The sequence below is a fragment of the Hippopotamus amphibius genome, chromosome 4 (genome assembly GCF_030028045.1).
Source record: "Hippopotamus amphibius kiboko isolate mHipAmp2 chromosome 4, mHipAmp2.hap2, whole genome shotgun sequence".
NCBI lineage: Eukaryota > Metazoa > Chordata > Mammalia > Artiodactyla > Hippopotamidae > Hippopotamus > Hippopotamus amphibius.
In genome coordinates, this window is record NC_080189.1 from 9,099,977 (window position 1) to 9,116,664 (window position 16,688).

General features: G+C 35.6%; 1 protein-coding gene across 1 annotated transcript in view; it reads right to left on the minus strand.

Annotated features, from left to right (window-relative positions):
* The window catches only part of CNTNAP2 (contactin associated protein 2), a 2,049,865-nt gene that overhangs the window by 1,367,751 nt on the left and 665,426 nt on the right, over positions 1–16,688 (minus strand). Inside the window, exon 3 of the mRNA XM_057731238.1 lies at positions 10,109–10,302. Within this exon, the coding sequence (XP_057587221.1) occupies positions 10,109–10,302 (194 nt within the window). The remainder of the gene's footprint in view (positions 1–10,108; positions 10,303–16,688) is intronic.

The window sequence follows — 16,688 nt, forward strand, 5'->3', positions numbered from 1 at the left end:
CACACATAGTACAGATATCCTCACGGTCACTAGGGGCACAAGCATATTAAAAGTCATCCAAGACAACCAGGCTTTTGCTTACAGTTATTGTAGTGATTTTCAGTGTCATTATAACCAAATTATATTATTCTTGAGGACAGATCTATCAACTACTTACTTGAGATCTTTAAACCCCTTTGAATGTAGTGTTCTATAGTTATTGATAGTGAAGATGATGGTAATAATAATAAAAATAAAAATTAGGGGGAGGTGAAATGAGAGAAAGATCAGATGAGCTTATATTTATGGTGTATTGTTCTAAGCAATTTGATTAACTTATCTGATTCTCACAAAAATCCCATAAGGTAGATACTATTATACATCTTTTATAGCTAAGGCAACTAAGGCCCACAAAAGGTTGATTAATATGGTTAAATGTTCACTGTTACAAAGTGTTAGAAAAGTTTCTGATATTTCAAGTCCAGCTCTAGAGCCCACACTCTCTTGTTCTACAAATACTGTATATGCCATCAGACTGTTTTCATCTAGTTAAAATAAGCAAGTAGTCATTATAGTAATGGTGCCTCTTGCTAAGCCAGAAAAAGGTATTTGGCTCCATATTGAGTATTGGGGTCAATATACCTGGATTTGTGGCTCAGATGTAAGTAACATCACATCTTTCAGCTCCAGCCCATTTACCTTCAGAATGAAGTAGTTCAATTCAATTCTACACTCTTAAACATCTATTTTGTGCTTGGCAGTGAACTCAATACAGAGTGTTACCAAGATGTGCCCTAGAGGACTGCAAAGATTCCAACATTCTTCCAAAGGTGAAGAGTTCATATTATATAACTTAAAGGATATGATTCCAGAATTCTAAAGAAAAGTCATTTTTATTAATTTGTTTATTATCTGAAAATTGGGAAAAGACATGATTATGTATACTGCCTCACTATCCACTCCTACCTATTTCAGTAGAGGATTCATCTGCTAGCAATGACTTCCTATAACAGAGAAGAACCAACCTGACTCCATATTGGATCTATTCCTTTAGCGCTAATCTTTGTGTTCTATTGCCTGTGCTTAGTCATGCTGGCTCTGCACCTTTGTAATAGAATGTTGCCTATAGCCTGAAATATACATGATAGCCCATTCTGAAGGCTCTGCCTCCAAGGCTTGATCTTTAAATATATAACACTTTTTACTCATATAGAGATAAAAAGTTGCAAAACAGAGAATAACCATTGTTTTGTTGGAGGTTTACAGGAACATTACAACCTGGCCTAAGTGGACAGCTGTAAGAATAAAGGATTCAGGCACCAGGAAGTTTGCAACAAACAACCAACCACATCCCCTCCCCTTTTAGCATAAAAGAAGATTGAATTCTAACTCCAGTAAAATGGCTCTTTGGGACACTAGTCCATCATCCTTTCCCTCTGCTGATTTTCCAAATAAAGTTGCTATTCCTTGCCCCAATACCTCATCTCTCAATTTAATGGCCTGTCATGCGGCAAGCAGGATGAGTTTGGACTTGATAACATTCCCACTTTTCTCTGTGTCACCAATTTCTTACCTACTTAATCAACAATACCCAGCTCCTCAAGAAGCCTTTACTAACCATGACCCTTAACCACTCTGAATGAAGCATTTTGTGTGCATGTTCAACCTGTGCAAGCCTCTATCCATTAGGACACATACAGTCATACAATATAATTATAAATTCATTTGTTTAGCATTACCATTAGATTTTTTTTTTTTTTTTTTGCCCCTAGAAGGCAGTAATTGTGTTTATCGCCAACCCTCAGTAAATAGTAGGCTATCAGTAAATGCCTATCAAAGCTGGTTCTCTTTTCATGATCTGTCTGTAATTGGCACTGCAAATTTTAATTCTTCTAAAGCTGCCTTCTGGTTTGGAAACACAGAAGCCAATTCTAATTCCTTTTTCTCATGAGAGTTCTTCAAATATTGAAAACAACACACTCTATCTTTAATGTGTATACAAATCACTTGTGAATATATATTTTTTCAATTGAAGCATAATTGATTCACAATATTGTGTTAGTTTCAGGTGTATAGCAAAGTGATTTGATTTTAAATATATGTATATATACACACATATATATACAATTCTTTTTTTCAGTTCTTTTCCTTCATTAGTTATTACAAAATATTGAATATAGTTCCCTGTGCTATACAGTAAATCCTTGTTGCTTATATATTTTATGTATAGTAGTATATATGTTAATCTCATATTCCTAATGTGAATACTTTTAAGCTGTAGATTCTGATTGTAAAGGTCTGTGCTGGGTCCCTGGGACTCTGCATTTCTAACAAGCTCCTAGGTGAGGCTGCTACTGCTGCTGCACAGGCATCTTTGAGCATCTGGCTTCCGAGGGGCCTCACACTCTATCTGCAGGCTCTCTAGCTGCATGGCTAACCAGCAGACTCTGTTTCAGTGAATATGTACAAGTCTGTTTTGGAGTCTGCTTATCTTACTCTTTTCAATTAGCCTAAGAAGATATGAAGGAGGACTGTAGTCAAAAGTAGGTTACTTATTTGCCTTGATTTCCAAAGTTAATAAAAGGGAATTCATTAAACTAAATCTAAGGGAAGCATCACGGTCATATTTTCACTGAAGTTTAATACAAACATGTGAAAGAGCTGTCCAGACTCAATTTGTACTGTGATGCATAGGACTCCATATGGCAATTAGTAGGATCGCAATTCAGATGACATAAATTTTCATTCTCAATTATATTTAAAAATAAGTTATTCATCATTTCAGGCCGAGATGCACAGATGTAATATAATGCACATGCCAATACATTAATAGAGAAAAGCTATTGTAAAGTAAAAGTAACAGGCTCTTTTGAATTTTCAAAAATAGATCCAATGTAAAATACTATGGTAATGGATCTGGAAGTCACACATTTATAAAATTGAATAATAATTAAGTGGTTAATATGAGCTGGTCATTGTTCTAAGCTCTTCACGTGGATCAATTTAATACCACCAACTTCTACTGAGGTAAGCACTGCTAAGGTAAATGAAGTAGGTACCATTATTAGGCGTATTTTACAGATGAGGACATTTAGGCACAGAAAGGTTAAGGAAATCTTACACAGGTCTTTGCAGCAAAGTTATGATGACTGGCCTGGGTGGTCTGATTTCAGAGTGCACCACTGAGCTGTATCATTCACTGCCTCTCGGGGGGCCTGCAGCCACACAAGCAGCATGGTTTACTGTGTGCTAAATGCCCCCCCGATAGGCACCCTAGTGGTCCTCCAAATTCTACTAAGTTATCAGTTGAACAGAGTAGAGACATGCATCTTAAATTAGCAAGTTGATATTCATTCAAAATATTTGTAGGTAGCTCTCCATCATTACGTTATATAAATTTGCATTCACCTGGAGTCATTTAGCTTCATGTCACCTAAATCCAAGCTTGATATGATAAGAAAGGATTAGCATCTCCATTATTTGAATCCAGGGTAAAACGAAACACCTGAGAATATCCTTATGTTTAATGAGAATACTCCTTCTTTCAGAGAATGCTCCAAGAAATCAAATATACTTTAAAAAATTAGAACAATGATTACATATATCCTGTTTCATCTCATAGATGAAAAGTACACTAGACAGTGAAGGATTATATACTGTTATGCCATTGCCGGTAAGAAAAAATTTAAGATTATATCATTTTCCTTTTCCTAACAGTGCGTGCCAATAATATATTCACTATTATTAATAACATCTTATTTTTATCTTCCAAATTTTGGGGAAAAAATTCAACAAATAATCATGTTGGTTAGAATGATTCTATATACGTGTATACGTGTAGAATAGTCAGTGACTCACAAATTGACACAGGACAAACATCTCATGGCCTCTTAAAATAAAAATATTACAGTACAAATGTGTATTTAGAAAGGTGATCAAAATTCACTGATAGAGGCCTGACAGTATATGCAAAAGGATCCAGAATGTCCACTCAACTTATTAAAATTCATGAGACTTTAAAAATATCTCCCATCCTAAGAGGGGTGTAAACAGAAAAATCTATTTTACAGAAATAAGAAGTCTATTCTAAATTCACCTTGGAAATTATTTTCTACCATACAATTCCTAAAGATGTTTTACCCTTTTTATATCAAGGGTCATTTCAGAAAGGGTTTAATGCAGATTACTCTGATATGTTTTATTTCTCACTAAGGTATCTATAAAATGATTCTGAATATGCCAGCCTGGATCATTTCCCCAAGTGACAGCAACAATGCACATGTGTACATAAAAAAGCAAGCAAGGGAAATTCCTATCTGTTGGTGAAAAAAATTCCTGTATTGTCCTAAGGGAAGAAGAGGCTGTTATTATCTGATGGAAGATATATAACCAATTGACAAGGATGGTTGTCTTTCTCAGTGTCATTTGCTGGAAAAATTCTAGATTTTTTGGAAAGAATTTATGTATACTATTGAACTGTGAAACAGTTATGTTTTATATCTATAACTGGAACAGATTTTCAAGTGATTTGGAAAATTAGTGCAACGACTACAGCAAATGCTTGAAAAGATAGGAGAGAATAATCCATTTATTTTTAAACACTATCCCCTTACATGGCTCGTTGGACACATGGCCGTCATTATGGTAACAAATAATTTGCTACAAGCACTGCAATGGCATTTGGCATGGAGCGAGGGCTACCAGCCATGCCTCACAAGCCTAGCCTGCACTGCACCAGCAACAGCCACTCCATTTGTTAATTGGAAAATATGCCAGAGATCTGTCCACATTCCACTTCCTACTTTAAGTCATGTTTCCTTCATCTATAATATTTTCAGATATTGTAGATCCTAAATAAGAGTAAACAGAGGTCAGCTGGGTCTGGAAAGGACAGAGCGAAGCAAAAAAATCTGGAAATTATAACAGACTACTATCACTGAAAACAAATACTACACTAGCTTTGTAAAATGCTTCTAAGATTGACAATTGATGACACATTTGTAAATCTTCATTGTGTGCAAAATTTCTTACATAATCTCACTTAAATCTCCCAAAAGGCCTCATTCCTGTTTCTCAGATTAGGGATTTGAGGCACAAGGGACTTCTGCAAGTTTATGAACCAAAGAAATGAACCCAGATACTTGAATTCAGACCTTCTGAACCCATATCTTAGCTTTCTCTTTCCAAATACCTAGTGATAGGCTAATCTAGAAGGATGGTTTGGGAACTTTCAACATGCAAATATTGGTTGATGGGCTATTTGGTTAAAAAAAAAAAGTAGAGAATGTATATGCTCCAACTATTGACTTGATAGTCATAAAATTAAAGAATTTACCAAATTAATCTGCTAACTACTATTTGCTTTCCAGATTTTTTAAATGTTTCCAATTTGTTAGAAACAATTAAGTTTTATATGTGTGTCTGTGTGTGTATGTGTGTGTATACATATATATATACGGAGAGCATGTAGGCAACAAAGAGATCTGAATTTTTTTTAACACATCTAGGAAATTAATACTCTACTTAATATTGCTTACAGAATACAAACTTATATATGCCTATATTCTTGATAAGGATCTAACCATGTAGTTTAAATATAATAAAACATTTCTGTTCTGTGGGACTTTCCATTTAATATATTTAGTGATTACTGATTGCAGTCTGATACTATTAACAAAAGGGATTAAAACTGTTTTAAAAAATATTTAGAAATATACAAGCATTTTCTCAGCATTTAAAAAAATTAAAAAGAGAAAAAGAAACTATGTTTACACTACAGGTACATTTGTAGTATGTTACTATTTTGCAAAACAATAATAGTATTTAAGGAAGGCATTCACTATTAATACTCCAATTTTCTATTTTGGCTCCAAATATCTACATTCAAAAACAGTAATTGAATTACCTAAGCAAAACTAAATGCAGCCTCTTAGAAAAACCTGCTGGAATTCTTATTGAATGTAATATTTAATGGACTTTTGATAAGACATGCTTATATAGAATACTTCCTTTTTCTCTCACAGATTATACATAGGAAATTTGAAAATACCTTGAAAAGTATGCAAATTAGAGTTTGTGGAGTATGTAAATGCAAAGATTCTTTTGGCAGTTTTACCAACCTGCACATATTTTTCTTTTATATTGGAAAGGAAATTCTAAATTGCAGGAAATGGCATTGAGGATAAAGTATAAAGGATTCTATTATGCTTAGTATTATCAGAGAGGAATAAGAAGCTTGACTAGCTTAGCACATTTAGCAACTCACATATCTGAGTATTAAATATTCAGATGAAGTATTCTTCAGAAGTCTTTTCAAGAACCATTCTCATTCCACAGTGAGATTCATGACTTTAAAATCTTTTGAAACTCTTGTAATTTCTTATCTACAAGACCTGTACCTCACTTATTTTACCATGTCATCCAATGGTCATAAAATAATTAAGAATCTCCATATGGGCATTTAATAAGAATATTATAATGAAATTGGCCATGGTTGTCCATTTCTACAGTCATAGAAAGAATAACTGTTGACATTTGTTAAAAACAATATTTAAGTGATTGAATTTCCATTACTTTGTATTCTCAGGTAATCCACCATTTTAGGAAAGGATAGGGAAAACAACCATAAAACTTCATCAACTTTGAGATCTTTTGAATCTCTGAAACTTTACATTCTATAAGGTGTTATCCATGAAGAAGCCATCCAATCTTTTCTGTGTGAGAAATCTCTTTTAAGTGCACTATACATTATGTTAAACAGATGGATTAAAAGAAAGTCTGATATTTGATTACCATTTTTAACAAATTTAAGCCCAATATATTTTTGTTTGAAATTTGTAAGTGCTAAAATTTAATCACGTAATGGATGTTAAGACATAAGTTCAACGGTACTCAAGAACTTTTAGGAAACAACAAATTTTATCTCTTTTAGGATACATCAAAGCACTGGACTATTTTCCACATTAGCTAGGGTTAAAATATTTCTATCATAGATTATTAAAGTAATGTAAATTATGTTGCAGCCTCATTGGCACTTAAGTATATTCTGCAATATTTAGTTTGTATCTCAAATTTGTTTTGATTTTTAAAATTTTATAATTATGTCACTATAGTTTCATCTAGAAATAATCATTCATTGCTCATCACATACTTATTTTTAATGAGAAATACATGATTTGAAAAGAAGCAATAAAATGAACATCGAAAAGGCAAAAAACAATAGAAATACACCCTTTATCACCATCAGAAAAGGGTTAATAGTCCTGTATGTAGATACAGCCTATCTTCACAATTTGTGATATTTTCACTGAATGACCTTGTCTCCCTGACTCAACCACTGGCATTTTATGTAAACCAGAAGAATCCAAGTCATGCTGAAAAATGTCTCCCTCCTTAGTTCTTTGAACTTATGTCTCTGTATTTAGTCAGAATGGAACACTTCCTTACTTCTAAGTATCTGATAAGTAAAGTAAAGCTCTGGTATCACTGCATTTTAGCAGCCATCTTTAAGGCAGCCATCTTTAGGGCAGCCATACTACCTTAGTGCATTATGATAGGAGAGGATTTGACATTCTTTCAATTGTGGGATGAAAAATTTACAGAAACAGAAATCTGAAAGATAGTTTGGAGTCTGGATGCAGCCCCTCAAATAACTGCATTTTAGGTTAACACCCACTGAGAGTTAAAAAGTAAAATAATGAATGCTGTTCTGTTAGAGTTTGTGATCTGAGCCTTACTTGTCCACTCCCAGTTAGTTGGTTGGTCTGAGAGTCACTTGGTCAGTCTCTCTCTCTTTGCTCAACTTAAGTCCTTTCTGATTTTCTCTTCTACTATTGTTTTCACAATAGATCTCCTCCATCCTCACCTTACCTACAGGCTGAAAACCAATCTAAAATAGAGTTCTCAATGTAGACTGTACATTAAAATGATGTGGGGAGCTTTGAAATCTCAATACCTCCATTGCAACTTAGACCATCTAACTCCAAATCTCTGGAGGTAGGACCCAAACATCCATATCTTAAAACTTTCTAGGTTATGCCATTGTGTATTCAGAGTTGAAAACCACCTTTCTATAAATTATGCCTGAGACTTAAAATTATCTTAATTGTGAGATGAAGACTTTGCAAAAAGAAAAATTTTCCCCTCTACTTGCTTCCTGCAGTTTACACATTCCAATATATAAATATTCTTGCCATGCAATCACGGCTTAATAGAAGTTATTTCTAAAGGACTACTTTGGCATATGCACTTTCTATTATCAGGATATTATGTACTTATTTCATATGACAGTCATGATCATTGGATACTGCTGTGGAAATGACTACCTACCAAAGCTCAGAGCACTAAACTCTGCCTACTCACAAAAATTACTTGAGGACTTTTAAGATATAAATTCTCTAGAAGTGAGCCCTGATCAAGTTGAAAATCCCCAGCATTCTGTCTAATACATAAATTAAAAAAGAGTTTTTTCCCATTCTTCCTCCTCCTCCTCCCCCTTCTCCTCTTCCTCTCCCTCCTTTTGTTTAGTATTGATGGTTTTACTTGATTTTGGTCAAGGCTGCCTTTTAAAACAATTAAACTAAAATAGATCCCTCAACATTTAGTATTTTATAAAAATTTATTTATATGTTGTGAATATTTGAGTACACACAACTTTCCAATTCAATTAAAAGTTTTAAGAGTAAATGGGATAAACTATATTTTTCTCTCAGAATAAAAGAATAAAGTGCCTACAGATCTGTAATAGCAGTTTAAACTACTACTATAATATGAGAATTTTCTTTTTTTACCACTTATCACTGCTCCTACTTCTCTAAATTATTTCTTCATAACGTCAATATTTTATTCAAATTGAAGATCTCTGTTTCTAAAAATATCAGTGTCATTAATATAAATTCTACTTACAGGATTCTGATCTAATTGGTCTGGGTGTGCTTGGCATCCACATACTTTAAATTCTTCTCAAGTGACTCAAATGCATAGCCCAGATTGAGACCCACTGCCCTAAGCCCTGGATAAAAACTGCAGTCTAAGGAAACTTTCTTCAATCAAGAAGAATGAATGAATGAACGAGTAAATAAATAAATGAATACATAGTTTCTCAGTGGTTCTTTATACATAAATACTGGCAAGTGTACACACCTCAGAGTGAGAACTAGTAATATTTTAAAATATTTAAAACTGGGGAGGGGAGGGTCATTGTGGTGCCTGATGTACCCCAGAGCTATGGCTGGTCTTCCATGTGCTTTTTCTTTAAAAGAAAACTATTTTTCTACCTTAGTTTTCTCTTCATACATAAATGGTCAGTAGCTAAGGAGTGGTGCTTCATCCAAGCAAAATAGAAAACGGACTGGGGTTGGCTCCCGACAGGAAGTGAACCATTTCAGAGTCCACAGCCCACCGGCCCAGTGCCCATCAGCTCCTCTAAGCCCTGTTGGCAACAGACCTTCTTACCTGCCGTCCTTTAAAGATTTAATTAAATATCTTCAATAGAAACAGTCTGAGGCAAGTAAGAGTGAGCAGGACTAAGAAATGGAAACCTAAGTCAAGAGAATTATTTTTTCATTCTATTTGCTTAATTCATGGTTCAGAATTTGCATACAATTTGTATCACTGCAGATCTGTTCTATGGACAAAAACATAGTTACTCGAAATATTGTGTTTAAAGAATTCTAGTGGTCTATCATTACATTATTTACCTAATACTTTTTTTTTTTCTTTTCAGGTTTCAACACAGTATTCTTGGGTGCTTTTGCTTTCTGTGAAATATACCAGAGGTTGGGGGAGGGGACACATTGACTTTGCAGTATAAGGGTTTTCCACCACTAAGGAAAGACACGGGGTGGGGCAGAGTAAGGCATACTGGGGTTTGGATTCCTTTTCCCACCTCCTTTTGCTTCGCTCACATTTCTTTTCTCTCTTAGCAAGTACCAGAGGACACAGACACAAAGAAACAAAAATAGCAAGATCAACCTCCAACCCGGCTACTCCCAAGCCCTTCCCCAGGCTGTGGCAGGGCTGGGAGGAACCGGGGAGCTGATCCCAAGCCCCAGGACACACCAGAGTCTGCTACCATTTTCAAAGGTCTGCAACTCAGTTTTATGTCTTTGCCTTTCTGACAATGACTCACCCAGATATTCCCATCTTGATGGTAGGGTTTCCAATTTCTCCCCGTGTCACTGTAGAGCATGCGATATTGGGTCACCCAGTCCGAGCTGCTGTACCTTCCTTGGGTTGCTATGGCACTGATCTGCTTCCGATTGCTAAAGTCAACCTGAAGCCATTGATAATGGTCACTGTCTGATGGAGACCATCCCCCAGCACCTGAATGAGGTAGAGACAAGAAGGGGAAATAGGTATTTAATGTTGAATTTCTACAATTGACAATGGATCATGCTACATCTTTTAATTGGCCTTGGCAGTACTATATTTCACAGATACATTATGAAGTGTCCTTTATAGAAGCCACTGGGACTTCAACTAATATTCTTCCAGCTGGGTAACATTGATACTCTAACCTCTTTATGGTGTAATTATGTGCTCATTTTCTCCTGAGCAAATGTCTTCATAATTCCTCAATTAGGTCTTATTAGTACATGTCAAAGTCTAATTGGCTGAGGGTTGATCAATTTACCATGAATTCTTCAACTAAAAATCACCAGGAAAAGATATGTAACAATCTGTTATTTCCTTGTGTAAGGATTTATCTTTTAGTAGGTCACAAATAAAAGAAAAAGCAATTATACACAACTCTAAAATATATTTTACTTTAGAAAGTTCAGAGTTCAAAGAATACTAGTAGTTCTCAAGATGAGGCCTAATCTTACATTAAGCCCTTGGACTCCTGAGAACTAAATATGTAGTAAACCAGACAACATTTTTACTAACACTTAAGAGACAGACAACTGATGACTCTAGAGAAACACATTTCTAGGAAAATAATTTCAGTCACTAAATGAAGTGAAACTGCTTTTGGTAAAACAAAATAAATGACTGGCAAATAGTAAGAATGCCAAAACATTTATTAGAAAAATAGCCCTAACATAGAACAAAAAAGAGTCATAATTTATAGCACTATGTAAAATAACTACAGTCGCACATAAACACATTACAGAAAATATGGCATAATGCTTAATGCTAAGAGGCAATATAATTTTTTGAGCGAGTTTGGTTACTAATGGTAATAAATAATAGAAAAATATTCAACAAATTATCCAATATACAGTATATCAAAACATGTGCATCACTTTCGAATAAGGAATTTAAATGCTGGCAATAAAATAATTTATTTTATGAGGAGTATGCTAATAAAGGTAATTTTGTAAATCATCACTGATACATCATACATTTAATGATGTTTATATGGCTTATTTCTGTTTTCAGCTGTGATAGAATAACTCTCCCACCACAAAAAATTACAAACCTGACAAAATGTATATAATTACCCTTTTAAGGGATTGGACAACAGAGAGTATTGGACCCTGATCCACGAGAGAAGATAAACAAATGAGGTGAGCCCTGCCAGCTCCCTGGCTTTCTGCCTGGTTTGCTTTCCGGATCATGGCACATGGAAGAATATTCTGAACAGGCACAGCAGCATCACTGCGATAGAGACAGAGCAGAATCAAAGCTCCTTGAGGAGCCTGAATTTGTGGGACTCAGTACCAGGGAGGGGGCAGCTGTGCAGAGAAGGGACTCTGGAAATGTGCATAGGGTCACCAATCAGTCCCTGCAGTTCAGATTCTGGATGAATACTGTTATGTATTTGCAGACCATCACTCCCCTAGACCAGGTAAAAGGAGATCTGAAATGAACAACAGGAACTTCCAGTGGTTAAGACCCCGTGCTTCTACTGCAGGGGGCACGGGTTGGATCCCTGGTCGGGGAGCTAAGATCCTGCCTGTCGTGCAGCACGGCCAAAGATAAATAAATAAAATAAAATTTTAAAAAATTTGAAATGAACAACAGCCAGAGGCTGCACAGGGGTGGAAGTAGTTTGATTTCAGACTGGACGAGATTGAGAGAACTTGAACAAACCTAGGCATTCAGTAGGGGTCTCTAGAAGAATGTAATCCTAAAATAAGGATTCTAATTCTAACCCTACTCAGGACGCATCTGAACAAAGGTTGGTAACAAGCCCAAAAACAGATCAATCTGACCCACAAATAAATTAACTCCTTGGTTGAATGAAGCTCAACACTCCATTAAGGAAGGCCATGAAAGTTTACTTTCCATGAAATGTTCATGAAAACATGAAAGAAACTCAACAACATAGAATCCATAATGTCCAGTATAAAATTTTTTTAAATATTAGATATTTGGGGAAGTAGTAAAATATGACTCATAACCAGAGACAAGTCAGTCAATAGAAATAGACCAAAAAATGACAGAGATGATGGAAGGAGCAGACCAGGACTTTAAAACAGAGATTATAAATTAGTTATGTTATTTGAACAAGAACACATAGATACTGAAGAAACAAACATGAAACCTTAATGGAGAGAAGAAAAAAACGAGAACAAAATGGAAGTTTTTGAACTAAAAATTATATCTGAAAATAAAACATTTACTGGATAGGCTTAACAGCAAATTAGAAACTGAGAAGAAAAAACTAGTGTGCTTAATACAGGACCATATAAAGCATTCAAACCGAAGCTCAGAGCGGGTAACAAGGCTTAAACATGAACAGTACTTCAGTAACCTGTAGGATAACATGAAATGTCTTAACAATCGCGCAAATGGTATATGAAAAGCAGAAAGGGTAAAGCCTGAGGCAGAAAAAGATACATCTGAAGAAATAATAGTTGAAAAATATAAACCCAAATAGCTGAGAAATTCATTGAATGCCACGAAGAGGAAATACAAAGGAAAACACACCAATGCACATCACAAAGAATTGATAAAAACAATGCTAAAGAGAAAATTTTAAAAGTGTCCAGGGTGCAATGACATCTCAACAATAGCAATGCAAGCCAGTGAACAAGGAAACAACATATGTGGAGTGATGAAAAGAAAAGAAAAAGTGTCAATGTAAAACTCTACATCCTGCTAAAATATCCTTTCAACATGAAAGCAACATGATATTTAGGACAAACGCTGAGCAAATTTATCAATAGGTATGTTGTATAAAAAATGCAAAATTTTTGGCTTCAAGAAAAATTGACCATGCTGAAATTCACATCTACATGAAGAAATAAATGCTGAAAATGGTAAACACGCCACTAAATATAAAATATTTGTTCATGTTTTAAAATTTCTTTAGAAGGTAATTGAGCGTTTGGAACATAAAAATAGTAACAATGAATTAGAGGGTTTATAACAGATATAGAAGTAAAATGTATGACTATAATAGCACAAAGAATAGGAGGTATGGAAAAAATATACTGTACTGAGTTCCTTATACTACATTTGAAGTGATATAATATTGCCTGAAGGCAGTAAACCTTAGATTGAGGGTCTGCAAACGTTTTCTGTGAGGGTTTAAACAGTGAATATTTTAGGCTTTGCAGACCACGCTACCTCTGTTATAACTACTAAACTCTGCTGTTGCAGCATGAAGCAGCCACAGAAGATCCAGAAACAAGAGTGTGGCTGAGTTCCAATAAAACTTTATTAATAAGGACAGGGGGCTGGCTGCAGGGCTATAATGTGTCAACCTCTGCCTAAGATCAACCTCTAAAAAGAGAGGACATTTTAAAATCTGTGCATATGATAATACTATATCTAAATCATACTTCCAAGACATTTTCAAAGATTTATGTATATATTTAGTCTACACACGTGCTTTCTATAGAAAGTATGTATAACTACCTCATAACTACTTTCTCAGTCTTCATTCCCCTATTTCTTCAAACCACTTCTACAAGAATGATGTTTCTAAAATACAAATCTAATCATATTTAACCTCAGACCAATATTTTTAAAGTGATCCTCATTTTCTCTGGAAATAAATAGTCCACGTCTAGACACACAAAAGACATGTCTGGGACACACCCTCTACACCCACACAAATCCTCCCTCAACTTAGTCTGGGGAATCATTATTTCTCCTTCAAGGATCAGCAAGTTCACTCCAAATATCACCTCTGCAGAGGGTGCTGTGATATGGTTCCTTTATGGTTCTCCTTTATGACGGGAGGACTTATTCTTTCAGATATTTAGAGTTCTGGGTCAGAACACAGTAGTAGCTGTAATTCCCCTTCAGGAATTTCCTTGGTAGAAAAATTTCCTTGGCATTTTACACAAGGACACCCCTTCCTAGGGTTGTACAGATGCAATGATGGCTGACCAGAGGCTATAGAGGGCCAGTACCCTTGCCCCAACTTGGGAAAATGATAAAGGGTCACCATGGTCTCAGAGCTCCCTGAGGAATTAGTTGAAGCGTCCATTGGGACCGAAGGGCATCTCGACTACTTCCTCTGCCTATTTCTGCTTCCTTCCCTTCTCTTCCACAGGTTTTCATCCTGAAGGTACTCCCTAAGAAATTTCCTACATGCTCTTCTCCATTTTGGGATTTGTATCCTGGGAAATCCAGTTCACAATATTTTCTTAGAGCCACTTGCCTTATAATCTGCTCACTAACAATATGGTTAGTTGCCCCTGCTTTGTTCTTTGGTTGTTATTTCTATGCTGTTTGCCTTTTTTCTTTCTATTGTAGCATTAATATTTCCAATAGTCATACATCATCCACACATCTATTTTACTGAGAATTCTGTAAAATTTTGGAGAAGCCGTAGATGAATTTGGGGGATAACAATATACCTAGTCATCAAGAGACCATAAATATATTTTCTTATCTGTCAGATATATAATTCCAAACTTTGGAGAAATTCTATACCCAATTGCACATAAAGTTCTATCTGTGCATTACTAAAAGCATCAGGGTGATTCGGTCTTTGAAGTAAACAAGCAATTATTACTGTGAGTAAAATAAGCAAAATATGTGCAATTGATGGATGCAATTTAGAATATTTCCCCTAACTAGTTTTCAAAAAAAAAAAAAAAAAAAACTAAATTTTCTTGTTACCCATATTTTTGCTGCATTACAATTGTTCAATAAGGAAACAAACAGCTGTTTAATCCCATTTATCTCAGGTTAAAAAAATGAATTTATGTCAACTTTAAGGGAAGCAAAAATCTAAAAGCAATGAAAATATAAGTCCAAACTTATTCCTTAGCAGAAGGATATGTGGAGAGAATAGTGACTAACCTCAAGGGGAGGGCAAATGTCAGGCTTTCATGAGGAACATGGTGGAAAGATCGATGAGAAGCTTCCTGTTTCTCTTTGATCTCTCTAGCAATGTAATTTGGGGAAGTTGATTACTTTGTTCATTGGGCTTGTGAAATGTGTAACCTCTATTGATCCAAGGATTAAGAATGATAACTCTTTCATGACAAAAACCTCAGGAAATAGTATATAAAGGAGAAGGGCTCCCCCAATATACCATGGAGAGTATAAGAAAGAGGGCAGAAGTGTTCCCAGTGGATACTGTAGTAGCTCAAAGGAACTAAGTGGAAAGCAGAAGAGGAGGTAAAGGAGGTGGAGATACAGAACAGTCATAAACTCTTAGCTTCTAAGATGATTTAACAATAATTCTCATCTAGAAATAATAGAACCAAATTATCTACTAGATAGCTAATAAATTGTTATAGTGACTTGAAAGATGTGTACTTACATAGAACCCCTCCTATTCCCTAAACACGAGGATGCTATTTCCTCACTCCCTTTTTCTTCCTCTCCTTCAATCTCTCTTTCCCCTCCTCTTCCATCTCCCTCCACCCTTCCCTCTCTCTCTCTTTTCTTTTTTTCTCTCTCTTTTTTTCTCTCTCTCTTACATACACACATTTCTCCCCCTCCATATATACTCATGTACATGTATGTGAGTGTGTGTGTGTGTGTATGTGTGTGTGAACTATACTTAGTGGTTGCATCCTGATGCCCACCCTACTGGGGTTACTTGAGCGAAGAATTATAATAGAGAACTTGGAGAAGAGGATGGAACCAGCACTATAAACTCACAGATAGCATATAATTGTGATAGCCATTTCCGCTTTGGAATTTGTAAATTAGTACCTCTGAGAGCAAAGAGAAACTTCGTGTGTGGTTCAAGAGAGGGCCTGGAGTTTCTTTTCCAGTGATAAATGGCTCCTGCATAAACCTGATGCCCAAGCAGGTGGTAATAGCACTGCCAGAGACTACAGGCCTCGATTCTAATCTAACAGAAAAAGGTAGAAAAAAAAATTCAATTAAGGCTAGAACTACCGTTAATAACTGGTTGAGAAATATGTATCAGATGAAAAGAATAAATTGAAAAGGAGACTTGCAGGCCAGATAGCATTATGAGTTCAGGTTTGGAGGTCTCCTTCTGCTCTAAACACACAGAAGTTTTAGATAAGATAGATAAAAAGAAAATTGAAAAGACATAGCCAGGATCAAAAATAAGATAAGTATCTCTAAGCACAAGAAATGCAACCAAAATACACAGTGGTAAGTAGGGCCATAGGCGATTCCTGCTGAGTCAGGGCTGGGAACACACAGAGGCAGAGGGCCATGTGGCTCCTGGGGATGCTGGTGAATGTATGTCCCTCTGTGTGTCAGCGAGAGGAAGCCTGGGTCAGGGCTGAGAAGCAAACTAGCTCGGGACTAACTTGCCTATGAAAAGAGACTGAAAACAGCTGCTTACTGACTTAGAGATGGGGGTAATAGGAGAC